Below are 26299 nucleotides of genomic sequence, written 5' to 3' on the forward strand. Positions count from 1 at the left end.
AGGGGGTGAAACAAATCCCACGCGGTCAGTGTCACATTTGATGTCAATTTTTAGTAAAATGGCAATTAGCTGAGAAACAAAACTTGTCATTAAACCTTTATTTTCATGTGCAACTCAGAGTATGTTGACAGTGGGTGAAATTCAAAATAGGGCCTAAGTGGTGTGTAGGCCTTATGCTCGCCGTTTGAGTGAATTCCACCTGCCTCTATTTCCATTTATACAATTTTCATAAGTACTTCCTATGTTATTCTCATCCCCTCAGATTTCTGCTATGGGAATGAGGATCTGACCTTTTCTATCAGTGAAGCCATCAAGCTGTGTGTAACTGTGGTGGCATATGCTCCTGAATCATTTAGAAGGTAACATCTCTTTGGTTTCTGTCTTAGTTTATGCATGCTTGGAAAGGGAAAAGAATAGCTTGGCCCATGAGGGATAAAATACAGTTCAGTAAAAGTGGAGGAGGTAAAGATTATGCAAGAGGATTCCTAGCATGGCTGCTTTGGGGTTTTTAGAAGAAAGTGTTGTCTGTTCACGATCTTCTTCCGCTTTAAAAAAAATACAGATGAGTTTAGAGTTGGTGAAAGGTGCTGTATTTGTAATGTTTGCTAGTAAAAAGTTTTGGAATTTAAATAAAACCTGTGTGTAATCAGCACAGCTCTGGCAATTACCCAGATTAAAACTGGCTGTTAAATCATTATAGCCCTATTCTTGCAAGAAAACTTTAATAAATACAAGCAGGCAAGACCTTGTTTTCGTATCTCATTTGAAAGAAAGCACCTCCAAGCAGCAAGCACTGTCCCTTCCCTAACACCGTGCTGGGGCATTGGTACAGAAATGATTTGGGAGTGGGAGTCAGGAGACCTGGGTTGTCCCTGACTGCCACCGACATGATGTGTGATCTTGGGCAGGTCATCTAGCCTTTCTATGCCTCGCTTTACCATCAGTAACATAGGCATGATGATAGGAAACTCAGCTGTGTTCAGTCATCCTGGATGCCTGGAACACACCCAAGCCCTCGAGCATCTGCTGCTGTCTGACCACTTTCATTGGTTAAGGAGGGCATCTGTATGGGGAAGATGTTTTGTGGTTAGGGTCCTGGATGTCTGCTTTGGGACGCTAAATCATAGAGATCCCGAGGAGTTCTCAATCCATAGGCGCCTTTCATAGAGCACAGCTCCCAAGCTGCCAACAGCCATATGGCTAGAGCCCCGGGCAGCGTGATGGACAGAGCAGCACTAGAAAGGCAGTCACTGTAACCATTGGTCTATAGCCATGGGAAAGTTGGGGACCACTGTCTGGTTTAGGATCTCTGTGGTCTTGGAGCACATGGAAGGGGAACGTGAGGGAAGGAGAAGAGAGCCAGAGAGAAGAGGCAGACAAACACAGAGGGGAGGAGAATTGTGGAAACAGAGGGAGGCAGGTATGGAGGGGAACCTGAGAGAAAAGGAATCTTTGGGAGGGAAAATGAATGTGTTGGAATGAAAGAATGCATATGAACCAGATATACAAATTAGGGCATTACACAATTGCATGGCATCTCTGGACCTATATTTGAACAGGCATAACTCAACCACCTTTGTAAATGGCTATGAGATCCTCAGACTAAAGGTGCTGTCTTGATACAAAGTAATTGTATTATATTCATTTCCTGCACCACCTGGATTTCCTTCAGCAGGGTCTCCCATCCAAGTACTTCTCAGGCCCAGCCCTGTTTAGCTAGTGAGATATCGTGAAATCACAGCCTGAGGTGAGATCCAGTGCCCCTTGGGTTACCTTTGGACTCTCAAACCTCTGCCGGAAGTGAATTTCACTCTGCAGCACACTCCTCTCTAGCTAGGTTGAGTGGTTTCTATTGTTCCAGCCTCCAGATGCTGATGGTCCTGGAAGCACTGGTTCCCTGTTACCTGCAGAAACTGAAGAGGCAGACCTCACAAGTGGAGACGGTGCAAGCTGCTCGTGAGGAGATTGCTGCTACTGCTGCTCTTGCCACTTCCCTGCAGGCCCTCTTGTATAGCGTGGAAGTTCTCACCAGGTAACTCCTGTGGCAGTCAGACTACACACTGCAGTTTGTAACTTGCTGGATAACATGGGTCCAGGGAGCTATGTATGGTGAAGCTGTGATGCATACATAGCATGCTAGTGTATAATGACCACGCTCACCCCCGGTAAAATTAGCACTGTGTTTTACCAGGTCATGGCTGAAGAGCCAATCTGGTTCTGAGAGATTGTCTTCAATATGCTATTGATTTTTTTCTGTACAGGCCCATGACTGCCCCTCAAATGAGCAGGTGTGACCAAGGCCATAAAGGAGCCACAACAGCCAACCATACCATGTCAGCTGGGGTGAATACTAGGTAACTCCAGCGGTTTTCTTTTCAATCCATTGCTCCCACTAGCCTCAGTTGGAGTTTTGAAGTGCAGAGTCCGTCCTGTGTTCTGGGAACGGTTCTGAAGGCACTATGTGTGGGAGGGAGCAATCAGTCACTAAGGATGACAAGGCCTGAAGAAAAAACAAAACCCCCAAATGAACCATGAAGAAAGCAACACCCCAATCCTGGATTCTCATTTTAGGACAATGTGACTGAACCAGAGAATGGGATACCAAACAGGGAGAAACTTACTCTGGATTAATTCTCCTTTGTTCCCCTTGGCCGACTAGAGATTTTATTAACCAGATTAAAAATTTCCCTTGTTTTGCTTCTGTCTGAGTCCAGTGCCAAACTGACAGTTGGACAGCTCCCATTTCAATAACAGCCACAAATGTGTGCATTCCTTCCTTCCTTGTTACTACAAATAGTGTCACCCCGTGGTAGAGCTCTGTACTGCATTCCCAATTGAAATGAATGGGGATTTGCCTTTTCACTAGTTTACTTGCTGCTTTTCATTTATGATCATCTTCTTGCAGTTGCCTTTATCTGGTTCCCTTTGCCACTGGGCAGAGACAGCAAGGGAGAGAATGGCATAGAATGCAGGAGAGAGCAGATATTGATGTGTTGTTTTTTCCCTACTTTGTTTGAAAACAACAGGAAGGAAATAAGGAAAGGAAAGTCTGAAGGGTTGTTTAACTAAAACCTAGTGGAGATGTCGGCCAGAAACCCATTACACTGCTCTATCACTTGTGGCAAGGCAGTTCACATTAGGCGGCTGTGAGCACAAAACCGCCAGATATTATATTGCAGAGAAGGTGCCAGTAAGAGGCACAAAAGTCTGTTACAGATAATTGGATTTTATGAATCTGTGTGGCGTGCGGGGCTGGCTAACGTAGGCAGCACTGCCCTCTGTTGGATAAGTTACACGTTTCTGTGATCAGATTCTATGTTGTCATGTTGCTACCTACAAAGAGGTTAGAAGTCCGGGTATTACCAACAGCTAAGGAAAATGCTCCTTTAGTGCAAGCGGTAGAAGCCAGTGTTTTTGTAGCAAAAGGTTCTGTTCTGAATTTTATTTCCCTTGTGGTATCTGTGTGGTTTAGATGGCAGTTGTTGTGTTTGTATGTACAGTATGTGCAATGGATGATCCAGACTAGCCCCATGGGCTGCATATAAATAAAGAGAACCATTTTCTGAAGACAATCTAGATAGGTCCCTATCTCTTCTCCCCACATTGAACTAGCTAGTCTACAACCCCAGTTCTCCCTACTACTCCATCATGCCACAGTGACAACATGTACATGTTTAGGGCACAAATCTAGTCCAGTCACTGGAATCAGTGCATTAATTCATGGGATTGGGGCACCCATCCACTGATTGCAGTAGGATACAAAGGTAGTAAAAATCTTAGCCAATGCTCATTTTATTGGTCTACAAAAATTGGACTTAAATTACAGTAAAACTGTGTCCTGACAGGTTGTTAAATTTCCTGTCTAGAGACTCTGATATTGTGTGGTTGGAAAATCTTCTTGGCTCAAATCTCCAGACTTTTCTGATAGAGAATTTTCTGTATTCTAAAAGCAATTCAAAATATTTTTTTATAAATCTCCATGTTTCAAATTTGTTTTCTCTGTGGTGTTCTCCTCGTAACAGAAACTCAGTAGCGACAGCAGGAGACTAGTGATACAAGACTTGATCACTGTTCCAGCTTCCAAGCTATTCTTCCTGGGAGTCAAAAGCAAAAAACAACAACAAAAAAACAAAAACCCAACTCACGTTTGAAGAGTTTCTCCATTAGTTGAGATCTGTTCTCACAAAATAAAATGTTAGGAGGTAGACAAATATGGGAAATATGATAATGCCATTATATAAAACAAGGATATGCCTCACCTGGAATACTGTTTGTAGTTCTGGTCACCATAAGTCAAAAGGCTATGACAGAACCAGAGAAGGTCAGAGGCAGGCAATGAGAATGATTAGGGGAATGGAACAGCCCTCATATGAAGATAGATTGAAAAGACTGGGATAATTTACCCTCCAAATGAGATGAAGAAGAGGGTTTAAACCAATCTCTAATTATTATGGGTTAGGATGAGATTTTTCTGGGGAGCAGCCTAGCTCTCATCTGCATACAGAGTGGGGTTTCTTGCACCTTCCTCTGAAGTATCTGATACTGGACACTGTGAGACAGAGGATCTGAACCAATATGGCAATTTTGATGTTCCTGAATTCCTATTTAGAATCACAGTGTCTGCATTTTCAACTTCCCAGGTACCCGGATCAAGGAGCCAAACTGCACTTTATCAGGTACAGTAAGACCCCTTTTCCATGGCATCTTGTGATGAACTCCTCCTAGATGGATTCCTAGTTCATCGGGTTCCACTTACAGTAATTGAGACAAGGGATGCTGTTTCAGGGGAAACCAGCAGAAGGTATTTCATTTAAACAAAGCTAATTCTCAGGAGGGTCCTGGAGGTAACAAACGCTCTTGCTCGCTCTCTCTCTCTCTCCCTCTCTCTCTCTCTCCTTACTACAAATACCAGCTGCTTTGTCTTCCTTTTCCATCGCAGGGGAAGTGGCTTTTGCAGAGCAGTGATTACCTACCGAAGTACAGCCCTACCTGTTATGGAGGAGGGGTTCATTACAATCTCCTCATTTACCAAGCTGTTTGTGTCACCTTCCAGCTATACATCATACACCCTCACTTTTTTTAATCCCCAGGGAAAACCTTCACTTGCTGGAGGAAGGCCAGGGTCTCCCCCGGGAGGAGCTGGACGAGCGAATTGCTAGGGAGGAGTTCAGGAGGCCCAGGGAGTCCCTACTGAATATCTGCACTGAGTTCTATAAGCACTGTGGCCCTAGGCTGAAGATATTGCAGAACCTGGCTGGAGAGCCCAGGGTGACTTCCCTGGAGCTGCTGGATGTTAAGTCTCACATGAGGTACTCCACTCGCTGTACAAATCTATGTGTGCTTGTCTGTATAACAGTGAAGAAATGCACGCTCTGTATACAGGATGCTGTATTCAATTCCAAGGGCAAGTCTGACTGAACAATCTACATCGCTCAGCCTTGGGAACAGGCTATTCCAGTAGGCTTCCAATCAGGATATCTGTCAACTTGCTTGAGTTCCACGAAAAGGGAGATGAAACATGAGGAGGAGGGGATGGGGAAAGACAGCAAGTTCTAGTCCCTAAGGAGTGGAAAGTGTGTGCTATAGTTATGAATGCAGAGGGAGGAGCATTCTGAACACAGACATATAGGGAAGTGGGTTCATCTCAGGGATTTGCCATTTTCATTCCCTGACTCTAATTTTTCATAAAACCAAAAGTAATCATTTTCTTTTTTTTTTTTTTTTTTGTTCTAAGAAGCCCAATCTCCTTCCTTGTTTAACAGTTACTCTTATCACGCTGGCAGAGTCTTGCAGAAACTGTATTCGGTGTTCCCTAGATTGTGTCTGATTCCCTTTGCATTCCCTGGAGATTTCATACACTCACAACCAGTGGTAGCAGTTCACACTGTCAAGTATTTTGCTGAAGTTGGCAGTTGTCTCGAGAGTCACTAAAACATGCATGTGCTTTCTTGATCATTATTTTTCTACATGGGTGGGGCATGTATAATATTTGATATAATAACAAAAAATCACCTGCAGGTGAAATGACATCCTATTGGGTATTGTTGGTTCTACCTGCGCTGCAGGTGTGTTCTGATGGCATAGGTATTTTCTGAGTGATCCCTGGTAGTAAAATATCATATTGCCCCTATATAAATCCATGGTACGCCCCATCTTGAATACTGCGTGCAGATTTGGTCACCCCAGCTCAAAAAATACATATTTGAATTGGAAAAGGTTCAGAAAAGGGCAACAAAAATGATTAGGGGTATGGAACGGCTGCCATATGAGGAGAGGTTAATAAGACTGGGACTTTTCAGCTTGGAAAAGAGACGACTAAGGGGAGATATGATCGAGGTCTATAAAATCATGACTGGTGTGGAGAAAGTAAATAAGGAAGTGTTACTAACTACTTCTCATAACACAAGAATTAAGGGTCACCAAATGAAATTAATAGGTAGCAGGTTTAAAACAAACAAAAGGAAGTATTTTTTCACACAACACACAGTCAACCTGTGGAACTCCTTGCCAGAGGATATTGTGAAAGCCAATCTATAACAGGGTTCAAAAAAGAACTAGATAAGTTCATGGAGGATAGGTCCATCAATGGCTATTAGCCAGGATGGGCAGGGATGGTGTCCCTAGCCTCTGTTTTCAAGAAGCTGGGAATGGACAACAGGGTATGGATCACTTGATTACCTGTTCTGTTCATTCCCTCTGGGGCACCTGGCATTGGCCACTGTCGGACGACAGGATACTGGGCTAGATGGACCTTTGGTCTGACCCAGTGTGGTCGTTCTTGTGTTCTTATGTAATTGTGTGTACTGTATCCTGTTATACAATGAAAACCAGGACTAATATGGGGCAGTTTTAATGTAGCTCTCACCATAACTTGTGGGTATATGAATGCTTTCAGAGGATATCATTGGAAGCTTCAGGATTGTTCCTTGAACTAAAGGCAACTAAGCACTGATAGGCCAGATTCACTGGGAAGGAGCAAAGATGGTTTTAAATCAATCTTCTGCTCCCCCATTCCTGTGGCTGGCTTGATCTCCAGAGTAAAGTAGAGCATCCCTTCGACAGCTCTGAATTATATCAGGCTGCCCACAGCCCCAAAGGGCTATTCTGGCAGCCAGTTGTATCCAGGCCCCAATCAGATACCCTTTCACCCTTACGCTGGAGGCTGGGGTATAGGGGATGGTGTAGACCCACCAGGCCAGCTCTGTGCCACCCAGAGATTCCCCTTACACAAAGGAAATCCTCAGAAGGCTGATCTGTGGTTTTTATGAGTAATTTGCACCACTGGAGAAATTCAAAGGAGCTGTAGTGGGGTGCAGAACCTAGCCCAAAGAATTTGTCGGACAGCTTCTTTCATAGGTAGAGGTCTTTGGATGAAAATCAGCTCCACAGGAAACATATTTTTGTGTAATATTAATTTAGATTTTGTTTAGTAAATTCCTGCAATTTCACCTCCATTTTTCATGTATGATCGAAACAGAATGCCTTTTTACATACAGTAAAGAGAGTCGTATTTAGTGGTTAGTGGTTAACTCTTCAACACAGGACTTCCTTATTATAGTAGATGCATGAAATTCTTGTGTGTAGTGCATGGCTGGAACATAAACTGATTTAAATACAGGTGGACGTGTGTGGTCTGGCAGTGTGTAGATCATTGTAATATATTTTCCTCTGGAAAGTAAGTGGTAGAGAATATCAAAAATAGGAAGGAATAATTATTTGTACTGCCCCATTTTGTTGCAGTACAAATTCTCCAAATATTTCTTATTGACTTCAGTGAGCCTCAGGAATGTACATCCAATGCAAGGATTTAGCTCATAGCATAACATTAAGTGAGGGGTGTGGATCTTCCATATTACATTGAGATCCTTCTTTTGTCATTGCACAGAGTATAAGGGGATCTCAAGTTGCACAGGCTGGAACTATTTTCTATTTTCATGAGTTTGTATGTGTTGGAGACACTGAACTAAGCCCGTCTATGTATCGTTCATCAGATGACTTAATAGTGTCATCAGTGAATTTTGTTGAAAGATTATAATGAATCAGGAAGTAGGGGAGTAGGTGGTAAAGCTGCTCATGGACATTTCTGCCTGTTTTCCAAGGTGAAAGTCCTTAAGAGATCAGAAGTTATCATAATGGAGCTGAGGGTCTGAATCACTGAAGTCACAGTGTAAGTTAGCTATAAGTAATGTGACTCCTCTACTGCTCCAGAAAATTGCTGGTTCAGTTTCAGTGCTAGAAATGACTGACTTGCTGGGATTGAAACAAATATGGTCTCATCCATAGTTAGCATGAAATCAAAAGGTGAGTCGTCTTTCTCCAAAGAATTTATAGTGGACATTTTGAGGGTTCCCCTTTGAGAGCTGTGAGGGCCCCTGGAGCTTTAGTGGACTTTTTCTGAGGAAGGGATGGGAAAATCCAGTCTCAGATTCAAAGAACAAATCACAGCTACAAAGAGATTTTTAAAAAATCTCTTGTACGCTATAGACTGTCTTTGGAATTTAAAGCTGTCAGATAAAACTGATCATAGTCACATATAACAAGATACAGTGGGTGACTATTTTGCCTAAGCAATTTGAATTAAAATCAGATCCAAGCTTAGGGTGTCTAAACAGCAAAGGGAATGTGTTTGGATTTTTTTCAGATTCCATTGTTGAATCCAAAGTAAGAAACTCAGTCACAAAAGCTGATAGCCCTTAGGATTCTCTGTGTAGATCTAAACTCCTGATCACCTTTGCCAAAACAATATATGACTGGGGGAAAAAAGATTTTTGTTAATGTGCAGCTAAAAGAAGATCATGTGGCTTTCTCAATTCCCTATTACCACATTGTTAAATATATTATAAATGACCATAAAGTAACCCCTACCTATACAGAAAATATATAGAATAGTGCTGAGCTGTTTATCTGTTACCATAAATTAAATTCATTCAGGAATGACAGTGCTCCGAGAAGGTGGATCTCACAGAGTTAAGGAGCTGTGACATTTTGGCACAGCCTCACAGCACTACATATCAACAAGATTTCAAACAGTGCATTCCCTGCACTATCTGGGTTATGGCCTCCTGCTAGGAGCTGTATCTCTCCTTTAGTATCCTTCAGCCATTGCATACCACATTAATTTCAGCCTGAGACAGAGCTGGAAAAGCACCTGAAGCCTCAGGTTATAATTTCTTTCTCCTCAAACAATATTTTGTGCATGTTTTATGGCTGTTTTTTCTTCAGACTTTTTCCTAAGCCTTTCCCCCATCTTTCCCTTGGTGGCCTGCTGAGTAGAGCTAAGAGGAAATACTCTTCCAATACACAGTACTGGTCCCCAAGACCCACCTTTCCAAGGCTGTTACTGGAGCTAGCTGAGCAGTTTTCAACAGAACAGTTTTCTTTTGGACAATTTAGTTTTGTCCGCATTGAAACATTTTGTGGTAATGTGTCAGTTTCAGCACATCAAAAAAAATTAGAGCAAGTCTTCAAGTATGTTTAACTGCTTTTCATATTCCAAGCATGAGGTAAATGCTGCCATGGGCGCCGATGGTGGATGCTAAAAACCCCATAAGCATTGCTATCTGGGAGAGTCAGAAAGAGCCAAAAAAGTAATAAATGAAGCTAGTGGGAGAAGCAAAATGAAGCATGCTGGGAGAAATAACCCTAAACAACACAGATTACATGGATCTGTGAACCATATTAAGTTAAGTGCATCTAAATTGCACAAAAATACACACAGTCATCCCACTATATTGATCTGGTAACATTACAAAAAGACAAACCACTCCAGCTTCACTGACACATTACAGGTGATTGCAGCATGCTAGCAGAGACCCTTCAATAGGATTGCCCATATTATATATTATTATCCACTGAACACAGATTCTATGATGCCATTTTTAATAACATGAATTAGCTTTTCTTTATGTTCCTTTTGGTGCAATTTACCAATCCACTATCCACATAAACATACACATGATGATGTATTCCTTATATACCAAACACGAACATGCATAAATATTGGTTCCACAAGAAGCTTCTTAAGGGGCCAGGAATGTGTGATCATTTGACCTAAGAGTTTAAATTGCAGTGCTCTTACCTCAAATATCCTTCTGTTAAAAGAGATTGGTGATACCTCCACCAGGCGGTTGGCATGGCTCTGTGTGGAGAAGCTCACGTTGCAGAGTATCAGATTTCCCTCTTAACAAGCCATAATTTTAGGTTGGCAGAAATTGCACATTCCCTTCTGAAGCTGGCACCTTATGACACCCAGACGATGGAAAGCCGCGGGCTCCGGCGCTACATCATGGAGATGCTGCCCATCACCGACTGGACAGCCGAGGCCGTGAGACCTGCCCTTATCCTCATCTTAAAGCGATTGGATCGTATGTTCAATAAAATTCACAAGATGCCTACTTTGAGGTGAGCAGGTGTAACGGAAACCTTTGGGTCCGTTTCTGATGTTGCAAGCCTTGAAGTAAGGGTATGTCATTTTATTGACAGTGTCATGCTGCACTGACTTTTACAGCAAAACAAAACAAAGACGCATTTCTCCTGTTGGTGTATATGTATGTCGCCATTTTTCTTGGTGCCGGCTTCCGGGCAGCAATAGAGGAAATGCATATTTTACTGAGGGTGACCAAAAGAAATCATGGAAATCTAACACTTTCCCTCTCTCCCAAAATAAGTCTTCAGGCTATAAAGATTCTCATTATCTCTCTGTGTCTTTTATGTTTGTTGTTTTAAAAGACATAAAGTTAAATTATGGGAAGAGTATTTTTAAAGTCTCTGATTACTATATCAATCCTGTAAGGCTCTGTACAAATGATAACAATAGTCTGGGACTGTAGTACTGTTCAAATGCACCCTGGCAATAGAAGACATGAGTGTAGCAATCTCATCTAGCTGGTGAATGGTGAAAGCAGCATCACAAGAAGCAATGTGGGAGGCTCCAGGGAATGATAATTGAACATGGGGCCTTTCGACCTCACTGATGTGACTCCAGTCCAGGTTAGTAGCATAAAAATCCCCATCCGATGGCCTTTTGGTGGCCTGTGTCGAAGGCGTTGGTGGTCTCGGTCCGGTCCCTTCTGGACAAACACCATGACCGTTTCCTTGAATTGGTGACCTTCAAGGAATGTTAGCTGAGAGGCAATGTTAGCTGAGAGGCCAAGGATGGAAGGGTATGGAGACGGAACTCCTCTCTCTTAAATACCATCCATCCCACCACAGAACGTCTGAAATTCTGATCATGAGAGATGCCGTAGGCACCAAGCGAGATGGGGAGATATGATCTTTCTCCCTTCCCCTCTTCTCCCGCCTTCCCATTGCATTCCCCTTCATTAAAAGAAACCTTTTTTAAAAAAACCTGCCCTTGTAGGGAATTGGGGCCCACTTTTAATGCGGCCTCATCTTGCCAGTGCTGTTTTTTGCCATTATCTTGCTGTCTTTTTTACCATCCCTTCTTCATCTTGGGTCCAAAAAAGCAGCCCAGGGTTTTTAAAACAAATTCCCAAAAGCCCCCCTCTCTTTGTAACCTGTTCACAGGTTGCTGAGCAGCTGGAATCCCTGTCATAGCCTCCCAGTAACTCCACCTGCACCTCCAGAAAGCCACCTGACTAGAATCGCTCCTTCTGACAGGCATGGGCACAGGAGCTGCTGCTGGGTCACTCGCCTTCCTTCTACTAGCTGACCCAAATGCACCCACCAGCTCTCACATAGTTTGGCCAATCAACCTATTAAATGGTGTGGGGGGCTGCAAGCAGTGGTCCAGCTCAGTGCTGCTGCTTAGGGAAGCAGGCCATTTGACCCATTGGGACTCACTGGACCCATCTATAGGTTTTAAACTGCTTACCATAGATGTCCAGCTCAAAAATGGGAGTCTGATCTGGATGGTATAAGCGTCGCAGCACAGGTTCACTATTTGTGGGCGTTCCTGTTTGGGGAAATCCTGACAGGGATTGACCTACCTGTGCCCAGGTATATATCTGTGGTGCAGTATCTGGCTTACATACTGCATAGCTGGTACTCCCTGGGCGAGGGAGCCTACCATGGAATCTGACTGGAAATTTGATACAGTACCACATCCTCTAGTAATGCAGTGTCTGCCTCATACTTGCCCCCAGCATCCAGATTGCCCACCGTGCTGCACAGACTTGGGAGGTGTGCTCCTATCCAAAGAGACAGCCCCTGAGGATCGGGGGCCTGGGAAGCACATTGATGCTGCCTGTGTTGTAACTGGTAAAAAAGATCTTTTGTCTCCAGGGCTCTCAATCTGGCTCCTTTTACAGACTCTAAAATCACTATAAAGAAAAAAGCAATTGTTAGGGGATGTAGTCAGGGCAGGTTATTGGTTCTGGGAGGCAGTAACCTACCTGTCCTGCCGTGAGGGAATGCAGAAGGTGAAGTCTGTAGTGCTGCGTCTGTCTGTGCCCTGGGCTCAGGCTAAGTGGGAGTCCCCACAATGTAGCAGACTAGACTGTGCGATAGTGGGGGAGGAGCTATTCCTAAGTGCTGGAGTTTGTTCCACTGGAGGTTTTGTGGTGAAGTCTACATGAAATCAACAGGGATTTCACAAGCCCAAGTGGAATGACTATGTCCGTCACTAGGACTGCCTCAGCCGTGGCAGCACTGCTTTCCTAAATGTAAAACAAGCAGCGGTCATCAGACAACTTCATCTGAGCTGGCTGTCTCGTGGATGTCCCAGTTTGCACCTGCAGGCTCGCTTGCAAAGGGGAAAAGTTAGGGAATCCGAATTCATTCATCCTCTCTCTCTCTCTCTCTCTCTGTTTTTGTTGTGACGGTTTTTGTGTCATTAATCCAGCGGGGCAGGAATGCCTCTGCTACCTTCCCAGTCTCATCTCTAACTCCCAATGTGTTCTGTGCTCTCTGAACAACGTGGGTAAAACTCTTACCCCTGGAATGCACCTTGTTGCCATCATGGATGTCATTGCTGTCTTAAACGTTCCTTGTTGGAGTCACCGTGTATCAGTCACCTTGTTTCGGAGTGTCTGGTGGGGGAGCCAACCAGCTAACGGCACCTACTGTTGTATTCCAGGCGACAGGTTGAGTGGGAGCCTGCCAGCAATTTGATTGAAGGGGTTTGTTTGACACTTCAGAGGCAGCCAATCATATCCTTCCTGCCTCACCTTAGGTCACTGATCAATGTCTGTGTCAATCTGGTGAGTAGCCAAGTGGCAATATTATAAACCTTTGCTAAGCTTCATTCTGCTGTTGACTTTTCTGGACTGAAGGTTAAAGTTGATCCCTTTTCCTGTCATCTATCCACCTGTGCAAGCAGACTTCCCAGGTGACGCTAGAGATAGTGAGGTGCATTTTTAAAGTGGTGCCTGGGAAGATACAGGGACCAATCCCCAGGGTCAAGTGATTTATTTGTGTTACTTCCCACGCACCACTTTGAAAATCCAGCTCTGCATGTTGCGCTGAGAGTTGAGGGCTGCAAGTTGGAGAGTGGGGTGGTGGAGACTGCACACACCTGGTAGCAATGGACGGGTGGGGCTAGGGGCAGTTTCAGTTTATAGCCGGGAAGGAAACTTTTTACTGCTCTGTAAAAGGGCATTGAGTGGCTAGTTAGAGGGTTACATGAGTGGATTCACTCTGCCATTTGTAATGTCCCTGGTTTGATCTAGTGCAGGCTTTTGTCGTACAATGTTCAGTTCTCATCCTTAATCAATACACAATAATGTTGGTGTGTTTTATGCTTGAGCACAGACAGCTCTTGTGGTTTTCATGACTAGAAAGATGGTATGCACCGAACTCTTGGAGCCTGTCTGACCATTTGATAGTGATAAGCAATAATTACATGTAATATTGCTTCTAAGATCATGATACCTAGGAAGTATCAAGTCAATGGAGCTATGACTGTTTACACCAGCGGGGGATGTTTCAGTCTGAGTTGGAAGAAATACCAATATTGGGGGAAATGGATATGGTAGCACTTTTAGTTTCATTTGGGTTAAAAATATTTGACTTTGAGTTCTAGAATGAAAATGTGTGGCCTTTTTTTTTTTATGCTTTGGAAAAACTGATGAAGTTGATGATTGTGCCGAAGAGCTTAAAAACAAAATAAAAGCACATTTCTAGCTTGGCCACGTTGGCATTCGTCCGCAGCTTTATCTTCATTCAGGATCCACATAGCGTTTACATACAACGCAAAGGGGAGGTGGGTGTGCGGTGGGGAGCCCCAGTAACGGCCGGAGTTCTAGTGGCTCCTTTGTTGTGGTGGCAGTCGTGTTTGCTCAATGGCGATTTGGAGACCTTTTGTCTGGGGCCAGCTTTGAAAATTTGAGCCTTTACACTACTCAGTGTTGCACCAATAGCAGCAAACTGCCCCCCCCCCCCCCCCCGCCCTCTAATGGTATCCAGGAACATGGGGAAAATCTTTAAATGAAAAGAATAGGGGGGTTTCACCTCTGAATTTAAGCCTAAATTTGTCATTTGGATTCAGAGGTTAGTTCTGTTAATTTTACAAAACAGAGTCCCCAATAATACATTGTGCTTGTGGAGAGTCTGAACATTGTACAAAACTTGGCCTGGATCTGGGTAATACTGGATCAGCCTCAGGACATTATTCTTCTAAGAGATCAGCAAGGGAAGGGAAAGGATTACAAGTTAATTGCAAACTTCCTGCTTGTATTACATTTTTCCATGGAATACAGTAGCTACATGGCATACCCTCCAACTCTACCTATTCTACCAGTCCAGTGCTGGTTACTCAGGGCTGGTACTGGGTACATTCATGAAATGTACCGGTTTCCCTGTGCACTCTGTCCACCCCCTCTGGCTTCCCCTGTAGAGGTTCCCTACCCTCTCCACCCTTTCCCTGCTAGAACCATCCCTTCTCCTTTGTGGCCCCAGCTGCCGCGAGGCATTCAGGGGCACTCCTGCTCCCCGAGCACCCCAGTCTCGCACCGGCTGAAGTGTACCTGTTTCTCTTTCACAAATGTTGGAGGGTATGGCATGGGTGGAATTGCAGTAGTCAGTGCTGGTGATGTGCTCTGTTTGTATTGCAGGTGATGGGAGTAGTAGGACCCTCCAGTGTTGCTGATGGATTACCCCTTCTTCATCTCAGCCCTTATCTCTCACCACCTCTGCCCTTCAGCACAGCTGTTGTCCGGCTTGTAGCATTGCAGATACAGGTGTGCCTGCCCTGCCTGGTATCAGGCCCGTTTAGCTTATGGTTGAGACACCAACTCATAGGTGCTCTTTTTTCTGCAACAGCTGGGCAAAAACTGTGGAACAAAATGTCATCTCTCCCTTGTAGGTCAAGGTTTGTAGTACCAGAACAGAGCTCAGATCTTAATAAGCAGCCAGATACTCAACTGGTGTCAACTGGCGTAACACCACTGATGTCAGTGGAGCTATGCTGAATTACACCAGCTGGGATTCAAGCTCCGTACTTTGTGATTCCTCTCAGGATCTAGGAACCAAGCAGAAAGTCTTCTATTATCTTTTGTGAACAATCCTATCCTAGGTCGCTCCCACGCAGCCCCACCAAACTCAATGGGGCGTCATTTGCGTAACTGAGAATGGGATTTGGGCCCAACGAGCTAGTACCAAACTGGCACTGTTTGTGCAAACAATACATAGGAGAGAAAAAAGTCCAAATGGACACAGATGGTTGGCTTTTAAACTGCTTATCAAATATCATCCTTCATTGTCCAGAATAGTGAACACACGGTGATCCCGTTGGAGGAATTTCATCAGTATATTCCTTTTCAGATCGATGCCATTTGTTTACTATTTTGGACATAAATAAGTTTTTAAAATAAATTTACAGGCAGCTATTCCATGTGCACTTGGACTCTGTCTGCTTCCATATGCGTTATACCTCCGTGTTGGCATGAAAACAAAGGGAATAGAGAGCTACACAGGGACAGAATGAAGGTGCATGTTTCTTGACCCTAATCTGTATTTCAGCCAGTCAGAAGATACAATGACCTCATTCGGGACTATTGTGCCCGTGGACTAGTGCACCTGCGGAACAGACATTTCTGTTTATAATTAACCAATGAGTGGCACGTCCACCATCCAGTTGAGTGCTTGGACAGGTTTTTCAGAGTATGGGGAGTGTTATGGGAAAGAGGGGTATAGAGCCAAAGCACAACATAGTCCCGTTTACAGTGGAACCGGAGATAGCATCCATAAGGTGAACATTGGCACGGATCGGTGCAGACACATTGTAGGCTGGATGATTGGTTCTTAAAAATATAAGAGCCACCCGTACCTTCTCTCAAATCTTTACCCCTGTTTAGAACCTAACTCCAAATTAATCTTTTTTTTAATCATTCTGGGATCTTTGCATATGTGTTTTGGGTTTTTTTCCATTTTCACATGTTTTACCTGGGTTTCAGAAGGGATCAAAACTAGAAATTTCATAATACCACCAGTATTCCCAGCAGGATCTGAAGTGGAAGTGCTGGAAATCCCACAAGATTCTTCTCTTGGGATTTCCACCCCAGTTTTGCAGACTCAAGCGGTTCTGAGGTTCAGTTTCAATTCACACTTAAGTATCTAAAAATTTGGATGCTCTGTCCAAGCTTTGAACCTTCAGCGGTTTGCCCAAATTAGTTTCTTCCACCACTACTAAACTTCTTCTGCCTTGGACACGAACCTGTTCAGGCTGAGGGGGCATTTCATTCAGACTCGAATAACTGTCAAGATCCAAGTGTGGGTTTTACTTGTTTTCAGGAAGGGAGGCCACCATAACATCAGGGTTTTATGGGTTAGTGAAGCAAAGTGAAGAGGCTGGGAAGTGAGGGTGGATCCCGGAGTAACCTCCACATTCAGAAAATGGGGAGATGCTGTTTTTGTTATTGGTATAATTCCCTCTGCTCTTTTTTTTCCAGGTAATTCAGTCTGGATTCTGATCTCATTGGTACCACTGTCGATTTGGAATAACAACAAATTGACTCCGAATAGATTGGTCTGGATTTATAATGGTGTACTTGAGATCAGAATGCCCTTTATCACTTGATTATGTTAAAAACAGGTGACATTTAGATGCTCTACTCCTATTCAGGCCTCCTCAGAGCTTGTAATTTTATCAGTCCATCACCTGTGTTGTGCTATGTAAACAAAGCCTATGGGAATCATCATTCTCCACAGTGGTTTATATTTCTAACCTTCTGGTGAAATCATTTAATCCTTTCTTATTGTTACTGTGCAGGCTTTGAAAGAAGATTTTCCCTTAAGCCATGTGATCTCCCCATTCACCAATCAGGAGAGAAGAGAAGGAATGCTTTTAAACCTACTGATTCCGTTTGTGCTCACAGTAGGATCTGGAAGCAAAGGTCTGATGATTATTTAACAAAAAGAGTTCCCCCCTCCCAGACAACAAATATTTGCCTTTCCTACTGTTGCTTCTTATTTGTTTTTTTCTCGGTGTTGTTAGAGCTCATTGGGGTGATGGAAATGAGCTACAATGGGAGCTGTTGTTTCTCCTTTTTGTTTCAGCTGTGTCACAGATCAGTGGTTCTCAAACTCACTCTTTAACAGATGCGCACCTCCTTTTGAAATCAGAACAATGACAGAGTTCTGAACAAGTCAAAATTCACCATAGTGTAAGATACAGAGCTACGGGGGCAGGAATTTGCCACTGTTGGTTGCTGTTCACCCGGTTCCTTGCCAGTTGTCTGGTCCAAATCATGCTCTCACTCCGTCTTCTTCTGTAGATTGTGGTCACTTTTACGCGCCTACCTCAAATACAGGCGTGAAAGCAAAGAGTGAGGGGAAGAGAAGAGGTTGAGTCATTATGCTCATTGGGTTTGGTGATGCCAGACAAGCGTGCATTTTGGAGATAGAATAACTTTGCCTTTGCTCACAGGAGAAGCAACATAACAAGGTTGGGATGGGCTTGGTTTGAGGGATGTTCTGATTACGTCACTGCTGGGAACTGAAAATGAGGCTGAGGCTTTTGCATGGCTTTGAGAGGATCTGGCCTCATCTGTTTTCTTTCTTTCCCTTGCCTGCCACCCCCTTTGATGGATCTCAGACAGTCCCTGGCTGGAGCAGCCTGAAGTCCTTTTGTTGCTCCAGACTGTTATTAACATCCTTCTGCCACCTCGGATCATCAGCACTTCCCGCAGCAAGAACTTCATGATGGAGAGCTCCCCGGCGCACTGCTCCACCCCAGGGGATGCTGGGAAGGACCTGCGCAGGGAAGGGCTCGCAGAGTCCACCAGCCAAGCGGCTTACTTGGGTGAGTGAGAGCTTCCCCTCACCCATCAAAAGAGAGAAAAATAAAAGGGAGTGTTTAGGAAACCCCTGGGAAGGCAGAGAGAATCCTCACAGGCACAAGCTGACTGGAAGTTATGTCTGCCCTGCCGCCAGAAGGTGTCATTTCCAGCTGGAGTAGACACACCCGCCCCAAAAACAGAAGTGTAGCCATGGCAGTGCATGCAGCAGGAGGGGCGGTGATCCCGTCCAAGACCCTCGATCCTTACTTGTGGCCGCTGGCCTGTCCCACGCTTGGGCCACTGTAGTTGTGCGCTATTTTTAGTGTGTTATGGCTCCTCGAGGTGGCAATTATACCCCCGGCTACAGTGAAGGCATACGCTGAGTCATTTACAGCTGCTTTAGCCACTGCCATGAGCATTGAGTGGTGCACATGCTGCACCAAGCCAGGAATAGCTCTGGCAGGCATGGTCTTGTTAGAGATACTTCACTGATTGATAGATCCTCTCCTGCTCCGTTTGCTCTTGAGAGGGGTAATTGGCTGCTGACCTACGCTAGCACTCACACACTGGTCAGCTAGTCTGGGCAAACTTGCAGAGGAGGTGGAGTCAAATCTGCATCCACTTCCCCAACCATCTTTTGCTGGGGAAGGAGCAAGGAGACAAATAGCCCTGCTTATTCTTCTGTGCCTGGGCCCAAGGTCTGTGTATCCCGAGTGGGAGGGTAAGGGCCGTTCTTACTGCCCCACTTGGGGATATACCCCCATGTCACAATCTAGCCTTTAATAAGCAGCCTCATTTCCAGCCTAAACCTTGTTCATTCGTAAATTACCTTTTCAATGGGTTGTGCTAATGGATTCTGATACTTGGCTTCTTGGATCCAAAATAACCTTTGGTGTATGGCTCTGGCAGCTGCAGTACTGCAAGGTCTCTCTTCATAGCCCCATTAACAACCTCCCAACAGCAGTTACATGGCCATTCCCTCTGGGGGGGGGGTGGCACAGCCTTGATTTCTCTCCATTGTCGTTGATCAGAGAATGGAACCTATCCCCATGCTGGACTGGTTTTGAAAGAAGTAAATCCCCAGGAAAGGGAAAGAATTCTTTAGTGCGGTCCGGGAACTTTGGACTGGGTGGTACCTCATGGAGAAATTAAAGGAACATAGCTGTACAGAAGGAAAATCTTCCAGTATCTTGCTGGCAGAGCTGGGAACAGAACTTGTGCTTCCTGTTGTCAGGTCCTGTGCGCTAACCCCAAGACTGCCCTACTCCCCAGCAGGAGTTAGCAGCTGATGGTAAAGAAACTGGCCTAGGTGTGTGTGTACACTGCACTGCTCGCTGCAAATACTCCAGCTGTTAAAGCCTGGAGCTAATGGCTCTGGCTCTGCAGTGCTTTACACATGCTGGCATTTGTTCCCCTGCAGCCCTGAAGGTGATCCTCGTGTGCTTTGAACGTCAGCTTGGCAGCCAGTGGTACTGGCTGAGCCTGCAAGTCAAAGAGATGGCCCTGCGCAAGGTGGGAGGGCTGGCCCTCTGGGACTTCCTGGATTTTATTGTTCGCACCCGGATCCCTATCTTTGTGCTTCTGCGGCCCTTCATTCAGTGCAAGGTAACACTGGCTTTCTCCCTGGTCTCTGCTGCTTCATTAGATAATATTTTTAGGCAAGACACCCCACACTGCCTTGCCAGGAGAATGTGACATGGGCTTTGGGGGCGACCGCAGTCTTGGGGAGAAGAGTATTTTTGCATAGGAAATGACCCCTGACTCCTGTGCTTTGTCTCGGAAGGATGGCTGGAGGCATTTCCGAGATCTTGGTTCTCTAGTAGACCTGTGTACAGACCCTCTTGCAGCTAAGGAGCATCCATCATGGTGGATTTTTAGGGGCAACTCAAAGAGTAAGTTATAATGATAGGAATTCTAATGCAGCGGATCCACAACGCCACACTGGTGCAGAATGGGACTCATCACCATCTCCTGAAATTCTCTTGGAACTTGGATAGGTTAATGATGATAGAATAGAATATCAGGGTTAGAAGGGACCTCAGGAGGTCATCTAGTCCAACCCCCTGCTCAAAGCAGGACCAATCCCCAGACAGATTTTTGCCTCAGATCCCTAAATGGCCCCCTCAAGGATTGAGCTCATAACCTTGGGTTTAGCAGGCCAATGCTCAAACCACCAAGCTATCCCTCCCCCTGATAATGTAATAATGGATATTAGAGTAAATGTAAATTATCCATCAGCTCAACCTCCACCGTCCGGCTGGGTGGTGGCTCTCTCCGGCAGACATATAGGCAGAGTAAAGGAAGCCTCCAGCATTCCACAAGCCAGGAAGATTTCTCATGGGCCAGCATTCAAGGTGCTAACAGAGGAATCCTTACACACTGGGCAGGCATTTCACCTTGCATTGTTAGGGCCTTATCCCACAAGGCACTGAGCATCCCCTGACTTCAAAGGTAATTGCAGGAACTTGGTCAACTCCTGGGATCAGAGCCTTAGAAAGGAGGTCACAAGTGGCCACTATTGAGGCAACTTTATATAAATTGGCTCAGCTTTGGGGCTAATGTTTGTATTCATTTCAGGTTAGTGGTTACAGGTGTCGGATCTGTGTATGGAAAAATCCAAATGCTAGTCCCCCATAAACCCTGGCTTGCCAAATAATATGGTGAAGCCTGGGATTGGTAGAGAGATCTCATAAACCAGCTATCCCCTCATGAATTAATCTTGCATGAGGGACCTTCTGCCACCAACTCAAAGGCCTGTCTAATTCCTGGATGGCCCAGTGACAGAAAGAGAAACATTTTAAAAGTGTTCAGGGGGACAGGCCAGAGGCCTTACAGTTGCCCCACTCTTTCCCCTGGCTCTTAGCAGTAACTGTCGAGGTCCGTATCGGGCACACACTGGAGATCGGTGCAGGAGTGAGCTGCAATTCCCAGATACCCTGATGACAGGGTTAGTTCTCTGCCCCAACCAATAAGAGTACGTCTTCACTGCAGAGTTAGCCCAGATGATCAGCACCTGACATAGCCTAGCCCAGGTGTGAGCAGCCAAGCTGCATGGCACCACCCACATTGCTGTGTGGTCACTGGTGCTGCACTCACCCTGGTGTGTCGCTGGGATTTCTGGGGGACAGCCCATGGTTCTTTGTGCTGCAGTGATTCTCTCCCAGTGGATTGTGGGAGAACTTGTCTGTCCGTTTTGGCACACGATGGAGAAATTATGGGAAGGTGCAGGATGACTGTTGGCACTCAAGTGGGTTAGCCTGCGTGCTCACTGCAAAAAGTGAGTGGGTTACCCACCTGAGTGAAAGCAGAATCAGGGTTTAGCACTATAGCCCAGGATGGGCCAGTTAACCTGGATTGAAAGCACCAACCTCAGGTCAAAGGTTTTTGTGTGTGGATGGGAGCTGGGTTAGGAGCATCGCCCAAGTAAGAGCCCAGACTAACTCAGCAATGAACACAAGCCCTGAGAAACCAGGCCACTAGGGAGTGGTGTGGATCTAACGAACAGGATCTGGGATGGGTAGCAGGATGTCTCAAGAGAATATTTTTTTTAAACGGGGTTGTTGGTTGGGTCGGGGGGAGAACCTTGCACTGACTTTATCTGATGGGAAGTGCCTTCCCACGTTGTATTGGCTTTGAGCCATAAGCCAACACAGCTCTTGCTAATGGACAGGCAGTTGGTGTGCCCAGGCTGCTACTACTTACGCTGACATGTATAGCTGGAGTCCCCATCGTTGGAAGCCTCTAAAAACAAGTTGGACAAACACCTGTCAGGGTTGGTCTACTTGGTCCTGCCACAGCAAAGGGGTCTTGACTCGATGACCTTTCGAGGTCCCTTCCAGCCCCACCTTTCTATGATTGTAAGCTCTTTGGGGCAGGGACTGTCTCTTATTGTGTGTAAATGTATTGCTTAGCACAAGGAGGCCCTGATTCTTACCTACTAATATATTAATAGCAACAGTGACTGGTTGCAATATACATTGAGTCAGAGATGCATATTCCAAAAAGCGGAGAGAGAACCTGCGTGTTTGGTTGTGTTTTCACATGCAACTACAAAGCTCATCCCTAGCGAGATAACATCCCTCTGCTTGTTGCTGTAGCAACTTCTTACATACACGGACAAAAATCCTCAGCCTGTAGGTGTACAAGCAGCCAGGGGACTGCGATGCCAGAGCACTCACAAGCTAGTTGGAAAGGGACAGAACATTGTTTCTCTGTGATGCTGGGGTGTTCTTGTGCTAACAGGGGTTGTTGTGCCTCTCTGTCAGCTGCTGGCCCAACCCGCAGAGAATCACGAGGAGATGACTGCCCGACAACATATCGCTGACCAGCTAGAGAGGCGCTTCATACCACGCCCTCTGTGCAAGAGCTCCCTCATCACAGAATTCAACAGCGAGCTCAAGATCCTGAAGGAGGCAGTGCATAGTGGGTCAGGTAAGGCTGTCCTGGGAGGGGGAGGATGCTCGCACGCAGAGGAGAGAGGATTTCTTACCCCTCTGTGTGGGTACGTACGGAAAGAAACAATAATTTTGCCCATGGTATAGCCCTGTGTGTGAAAAATGATTTAATGTATGGAAACTTAAACACATAAAAATGTGCAGCTCCTCCTTCTACAACAAATACATGGAATTTACAAAAAACAGAAATGCACTGACAGCTTCGTCTTCTCTGCTGGGGTGCACAGCACACCAACAGCAGCAGGTGCTTTACGCATGGTAATTTTTTTTTTTTAAGTGAGTTTTGTGCTTGCAAAAGGTGCTGGCGTGGCAGCCCAGGAGACTGAAGCCCCTTCTTTATGAAAAGACGAGGTACATCATACAGAGCTCCCCCATGCTGCCTCGTTAATGTGCCACAACACATTGAGGGCAACAGGATTGGTTTTCATGCCCTGTCAATCACTGCCCCATCAGCTGAGACAGACAACAAAAGTGCAAATTACTACCCGTTGTAATGGCAACCTTGTTACTTTCACCTCTCCACTAACTAAACTAAGAATACCATCTCACTTCTCAAATGCTTTCACACAGCTGTCAGATGGTAGCCTCTTTTAGTCACTACTGACCAAAGTGCATTCTAACCAAGGCTGTAGAGGTGAAAATAGTTTTTAAAATCTAGATAGTCTTGGCTCCCCTCTTTTAGGATTAGCTACTTGTTTATTAGCAGCAGATATTTCTTTTCTTTTTTCCCTGTGAAAGGACAGCTGAGCATTTTTTGGCCCAAATCTATGCCTTGAAATCAACAGGAAAACTCCTGACCATTCATAAAGTGGCCACTTCTGCAAACTTTGTCCTTTGCTGTGTACATTTGCTGCCACTAGAGAGCAGTCATTACTTCCAGATTGTAGGAAACTTTATATCGAGTACTTTGTTCTTAGAAAGAAAGTAGCTCCACTTGTTTTGCCCCATAATAATGTGCCTCCTTGCTTGCTAAACGTCACAGAGAGGCAGTGAATATGGCAGTAGGGCTCAGGGAGAAAATCGGAGGACATAAGAAATCTTTGCAGTGACAAAGGTTTCTTATAGGCTAGCTGAGCTAGTGCCGTTGTATTGATCTGGTGTCAAGTAAGCACAAGCAGTGGGAGAGTTCTCTTTCACAGCTGCTGCAGAAGGCTATTCGGCCCTCTGTCTTTCCCACTTCTCTTGCCTTCCCCATAAACCCAGGCTGAGGAAGACGCCCTCGCCCTACTAGGAACAATATTTCTTTCAGCATCGGAACTGACTCGGCTTTGTTTTTTCCACTCTGTGCAGCCTACCAAGGGAAGACCTCCATCAGCACCGTGGGCACTTCCACCTCTGCGTACCGCCTCAGCCTCGCTACCATGTCCCGCTCCAACACAGGCACCGGCACCGTCTGGGAGCAGGACAGCGAGCCTTCCCATCAGGCTTCGCAGGACACTCTGAGCCGCACGGATGAGGAGGATGAAGAAAGTATGTGGCTGCTGGGGCAGGATCAGAGTACAATAGCAGCTCCTTGTTGCCTAGGCCCAGCTCTGCTGTACAGGCAGAAGGGGGTGTTGTTTTGAGCAGTAGAATGTTCAGCAACTCTTTACAGGATGAGGCCTTAATGCTGCAAGCCCTTGTTCTGTGCACAGCCGGGAGGAAAAGGCTGTTGCTCTCCAGCACACGTGTGAACAGAGGGCACATGTGGGCACAGTTCAGCATTAGGGGTGCTCGCCACACTATGCAGTTGTTAATGTCAAGTCCTTACATGCTTCCTTCCATACTCTTGAGCACAGGGCTGAGGAACGGTAGGGTGCAGGTGCAGACCGTAAATAAAGCAGAAAAGACACGGGTAGTCCTCACAATGCTGATAAGGCATTTAGCTAAACAGTCCCCTTGTGACGGGTTGGATCACAGAAACCCCCTTGGGAGCTTTCACCCGATGTGCAAAGACTACCCCGGCTTCTGTTTTCCCTGCCAGCTTAGGACTCCAGCACCCTGTCTTGCTGAGCCAGACACTCCCATCTGGCTCCAGACACAGACCCAGGGTCTGAATCACTTGTCCCAAAGCTGCAAGTTTACCTGAAAACAGCTCACAGTAGTGTGCTTGTCTTTAGCACTCAGATGCCCAACTCCCAATGGGATCTAAACCCAAATAAATCCGTTTTACCCTGCATAAAGCTTATGCAGAGCAAACTCAAATTGATCGCCCTCTATAACGCTGACAGAGAGATATGCACAGTTGTTTGCTCCCCCAGGTATTAATACATACTCTGAGTAAATTACTAAATAAAAAGTGATTTTATTTAGGGTTGCCATATCTAATAAATAAAAAAAGAGGAGCCTCCACTGGCCCTGGCCCTGCCCATTTTCCCACCCCTAGTCCCGCCCCAACTCCGCCCCTTCCCCGCCCTAACTCCGTCCCCTCCTCCCTCCCACTCCCAGCCACGGGGAAAGGGCTGCGCGAGCGCTACCGGCTTCAGGATTTGCCGGGAAGCCCCCAGACCCTGCGCCCCCGGCCGGCACTTCCCCAGCGCAGCTGGAGCCCGGGAGGGGAAGCGCCCAGCCGGGGGCGCAGGGTCTGGAGGCTGCCCGGCAAACCGTGAAGCTGGTAGCGCTCAGGCTTTGGGCAGCCCCTATGCCTCCGGACCCTGCGCCCCCAGCCAGGCACTTCCCCTCCCGGGCTCCGGCGGTGCAGGGTCCGGAGGCACGGGGGCTGCCCGAAGCCGGTAGCGCTCGGGCAGCCCAGCTCTTAAACAGAGCCGAAGAGGAGCAGAGCCTCCAGCCGCGGCGGCTCTGCTCCTCCCCGACTCTTCGGCTCTGTTTAAGAGCCAGGCTGCCCGAGCGCTACCGGCTTTGGGCAGCCCCCGTGCCTCCGGACCCTGCGCCGCCGGAGCCCGGGAGGGGAAGTGCCCGGCCGGCGGCTGGGGTCCGGAGGCAAGGGGGCTGCCTGAAGCCCATAGCGCTCGGGCAGCTCGGCTCTTAAACAGAGCCGAAGAGTCAGGGGAGGATCAGAGCCGCCATTTTCCCGGACATGTTCGGCTTTTTGGCAATTCCCCCCGGACGGGAGTTTGACTGCCGAAAAGCTGGACGTGTCCGGGAAAAAGAGGACGTATGGTAACCCTATTTTATTAAATACAGACAGTAGGATTTAAGTGATTCCAGGTAGTAACAGACAGAACAAAGTAAGTCACCAAGCAAAATAAAATAAAATGCGCAAATCTATGTCTAATCAAGCTAAATACAGATAATCTCACCCTCAGAGATGCTTCAGTAAGTTTTTCTCAGACTGGACACCTCCAGGCCTGGGCACATTTCTTTCCCCGGCTACAGCTCTTGTTGCAGCTCAGGTGATAGCTAGGGGATTCTTCATGATGGCTCCCCCCCCCCCCCCCCTTGTTCTCTTCCACCCCTTTATATATCTTTTGCGTAAGGCGGGAACCCTTTGTGCCTCTGGGTTTCCACCTCCCTCACTGGAAAAGCAGCAGGTTAAAGATGGATTCCAGTTCAGGTGACATGATCACATGTCACTGCAAGACTTCATTACTCACTTGCCAGCACACACATATACAGGAAGACTCACAGGTAAATACAGCCATCTGCAGACAATAGGAGTCATCAAGATTCCAAACCATCCTTAATGGCCCACACTTTACATAATTACAATAGGCCCTCAGAGTTATGTTT

At 46.1% G+C, this 26299-nt stretch overlaps 1 protein-coding gene across 12 annotated transcripts in view; it reads left to right on the forward strand.

Moving 5' to 3' along the window:
* Positions 1 to 26299, forward strand: part of UNC80 (unc-80 homolog, NALCN channel complex subunit) — a 181021-nt gene that overhangs the window by 135029 nt on the left and 19693 nt on the right. For all 12 annotated transcript variants that reach the window (XM_034785311.1, XM_034785316.1, XM_034785312.1 and 9 more), the window contains 13 exons: positions 263 to 359; positions 1862 to 2032; positions 2262 to 2354; positions 4641 to 4676; positions 5091 to 5309; positions 10201 to 10401; positions 13037 to 13160; positions 15012 to 15137; positions 17168 to 17291; positions 17993 to 18199; positions 19597 to 19781; positions 22442 to 22607; positions 23921 to 24100. In XM_034785311.1, coding sequence (XP_034641202.1) covers positions 263 to 359; positions 1862 to 2032; positions 2262 to 2354; positions 4641 to 4676; positions 5091 to 5309; positions 10201 to 10401; positions 13037 to 13160; positions 15012 to 15137; positions 17168 to 17291; positions 17993 to 18199; positions 19597 to 19781; positions 22442 to 22607; positions 23921 to 24100 — 1929 coding nt within the window. The remainder of the gene's footprint in view (positions 1 to 262; positions 360 to 1861; positions 2033 to 2261; positions 2355 to 4640; positions 4677 to 5090; positions 5310 to 10200; positions 10402 to 13036; positions 13161 to 15011; positions 15138 to 17167; positions 17292 to 17992; positions 18200 to 19596; positions 19782 to 22441; positions 22608 to 23920; positions 24101 to 26299) is intronic.

Source organism: Trachemys scripta, chromosome 11, assembly GCF_013100865.1.
Source record: "Trachemys scripta elegans isolate TJP31775 chromosome 11, CAS_Tse_1.0, whole genome shotgun sequence".
Taxonomy (NCBI): Eukaryota; Metazoa; Chordata; order Testudines; family Emydidae; genus Trachemys; species Trachemys scripta.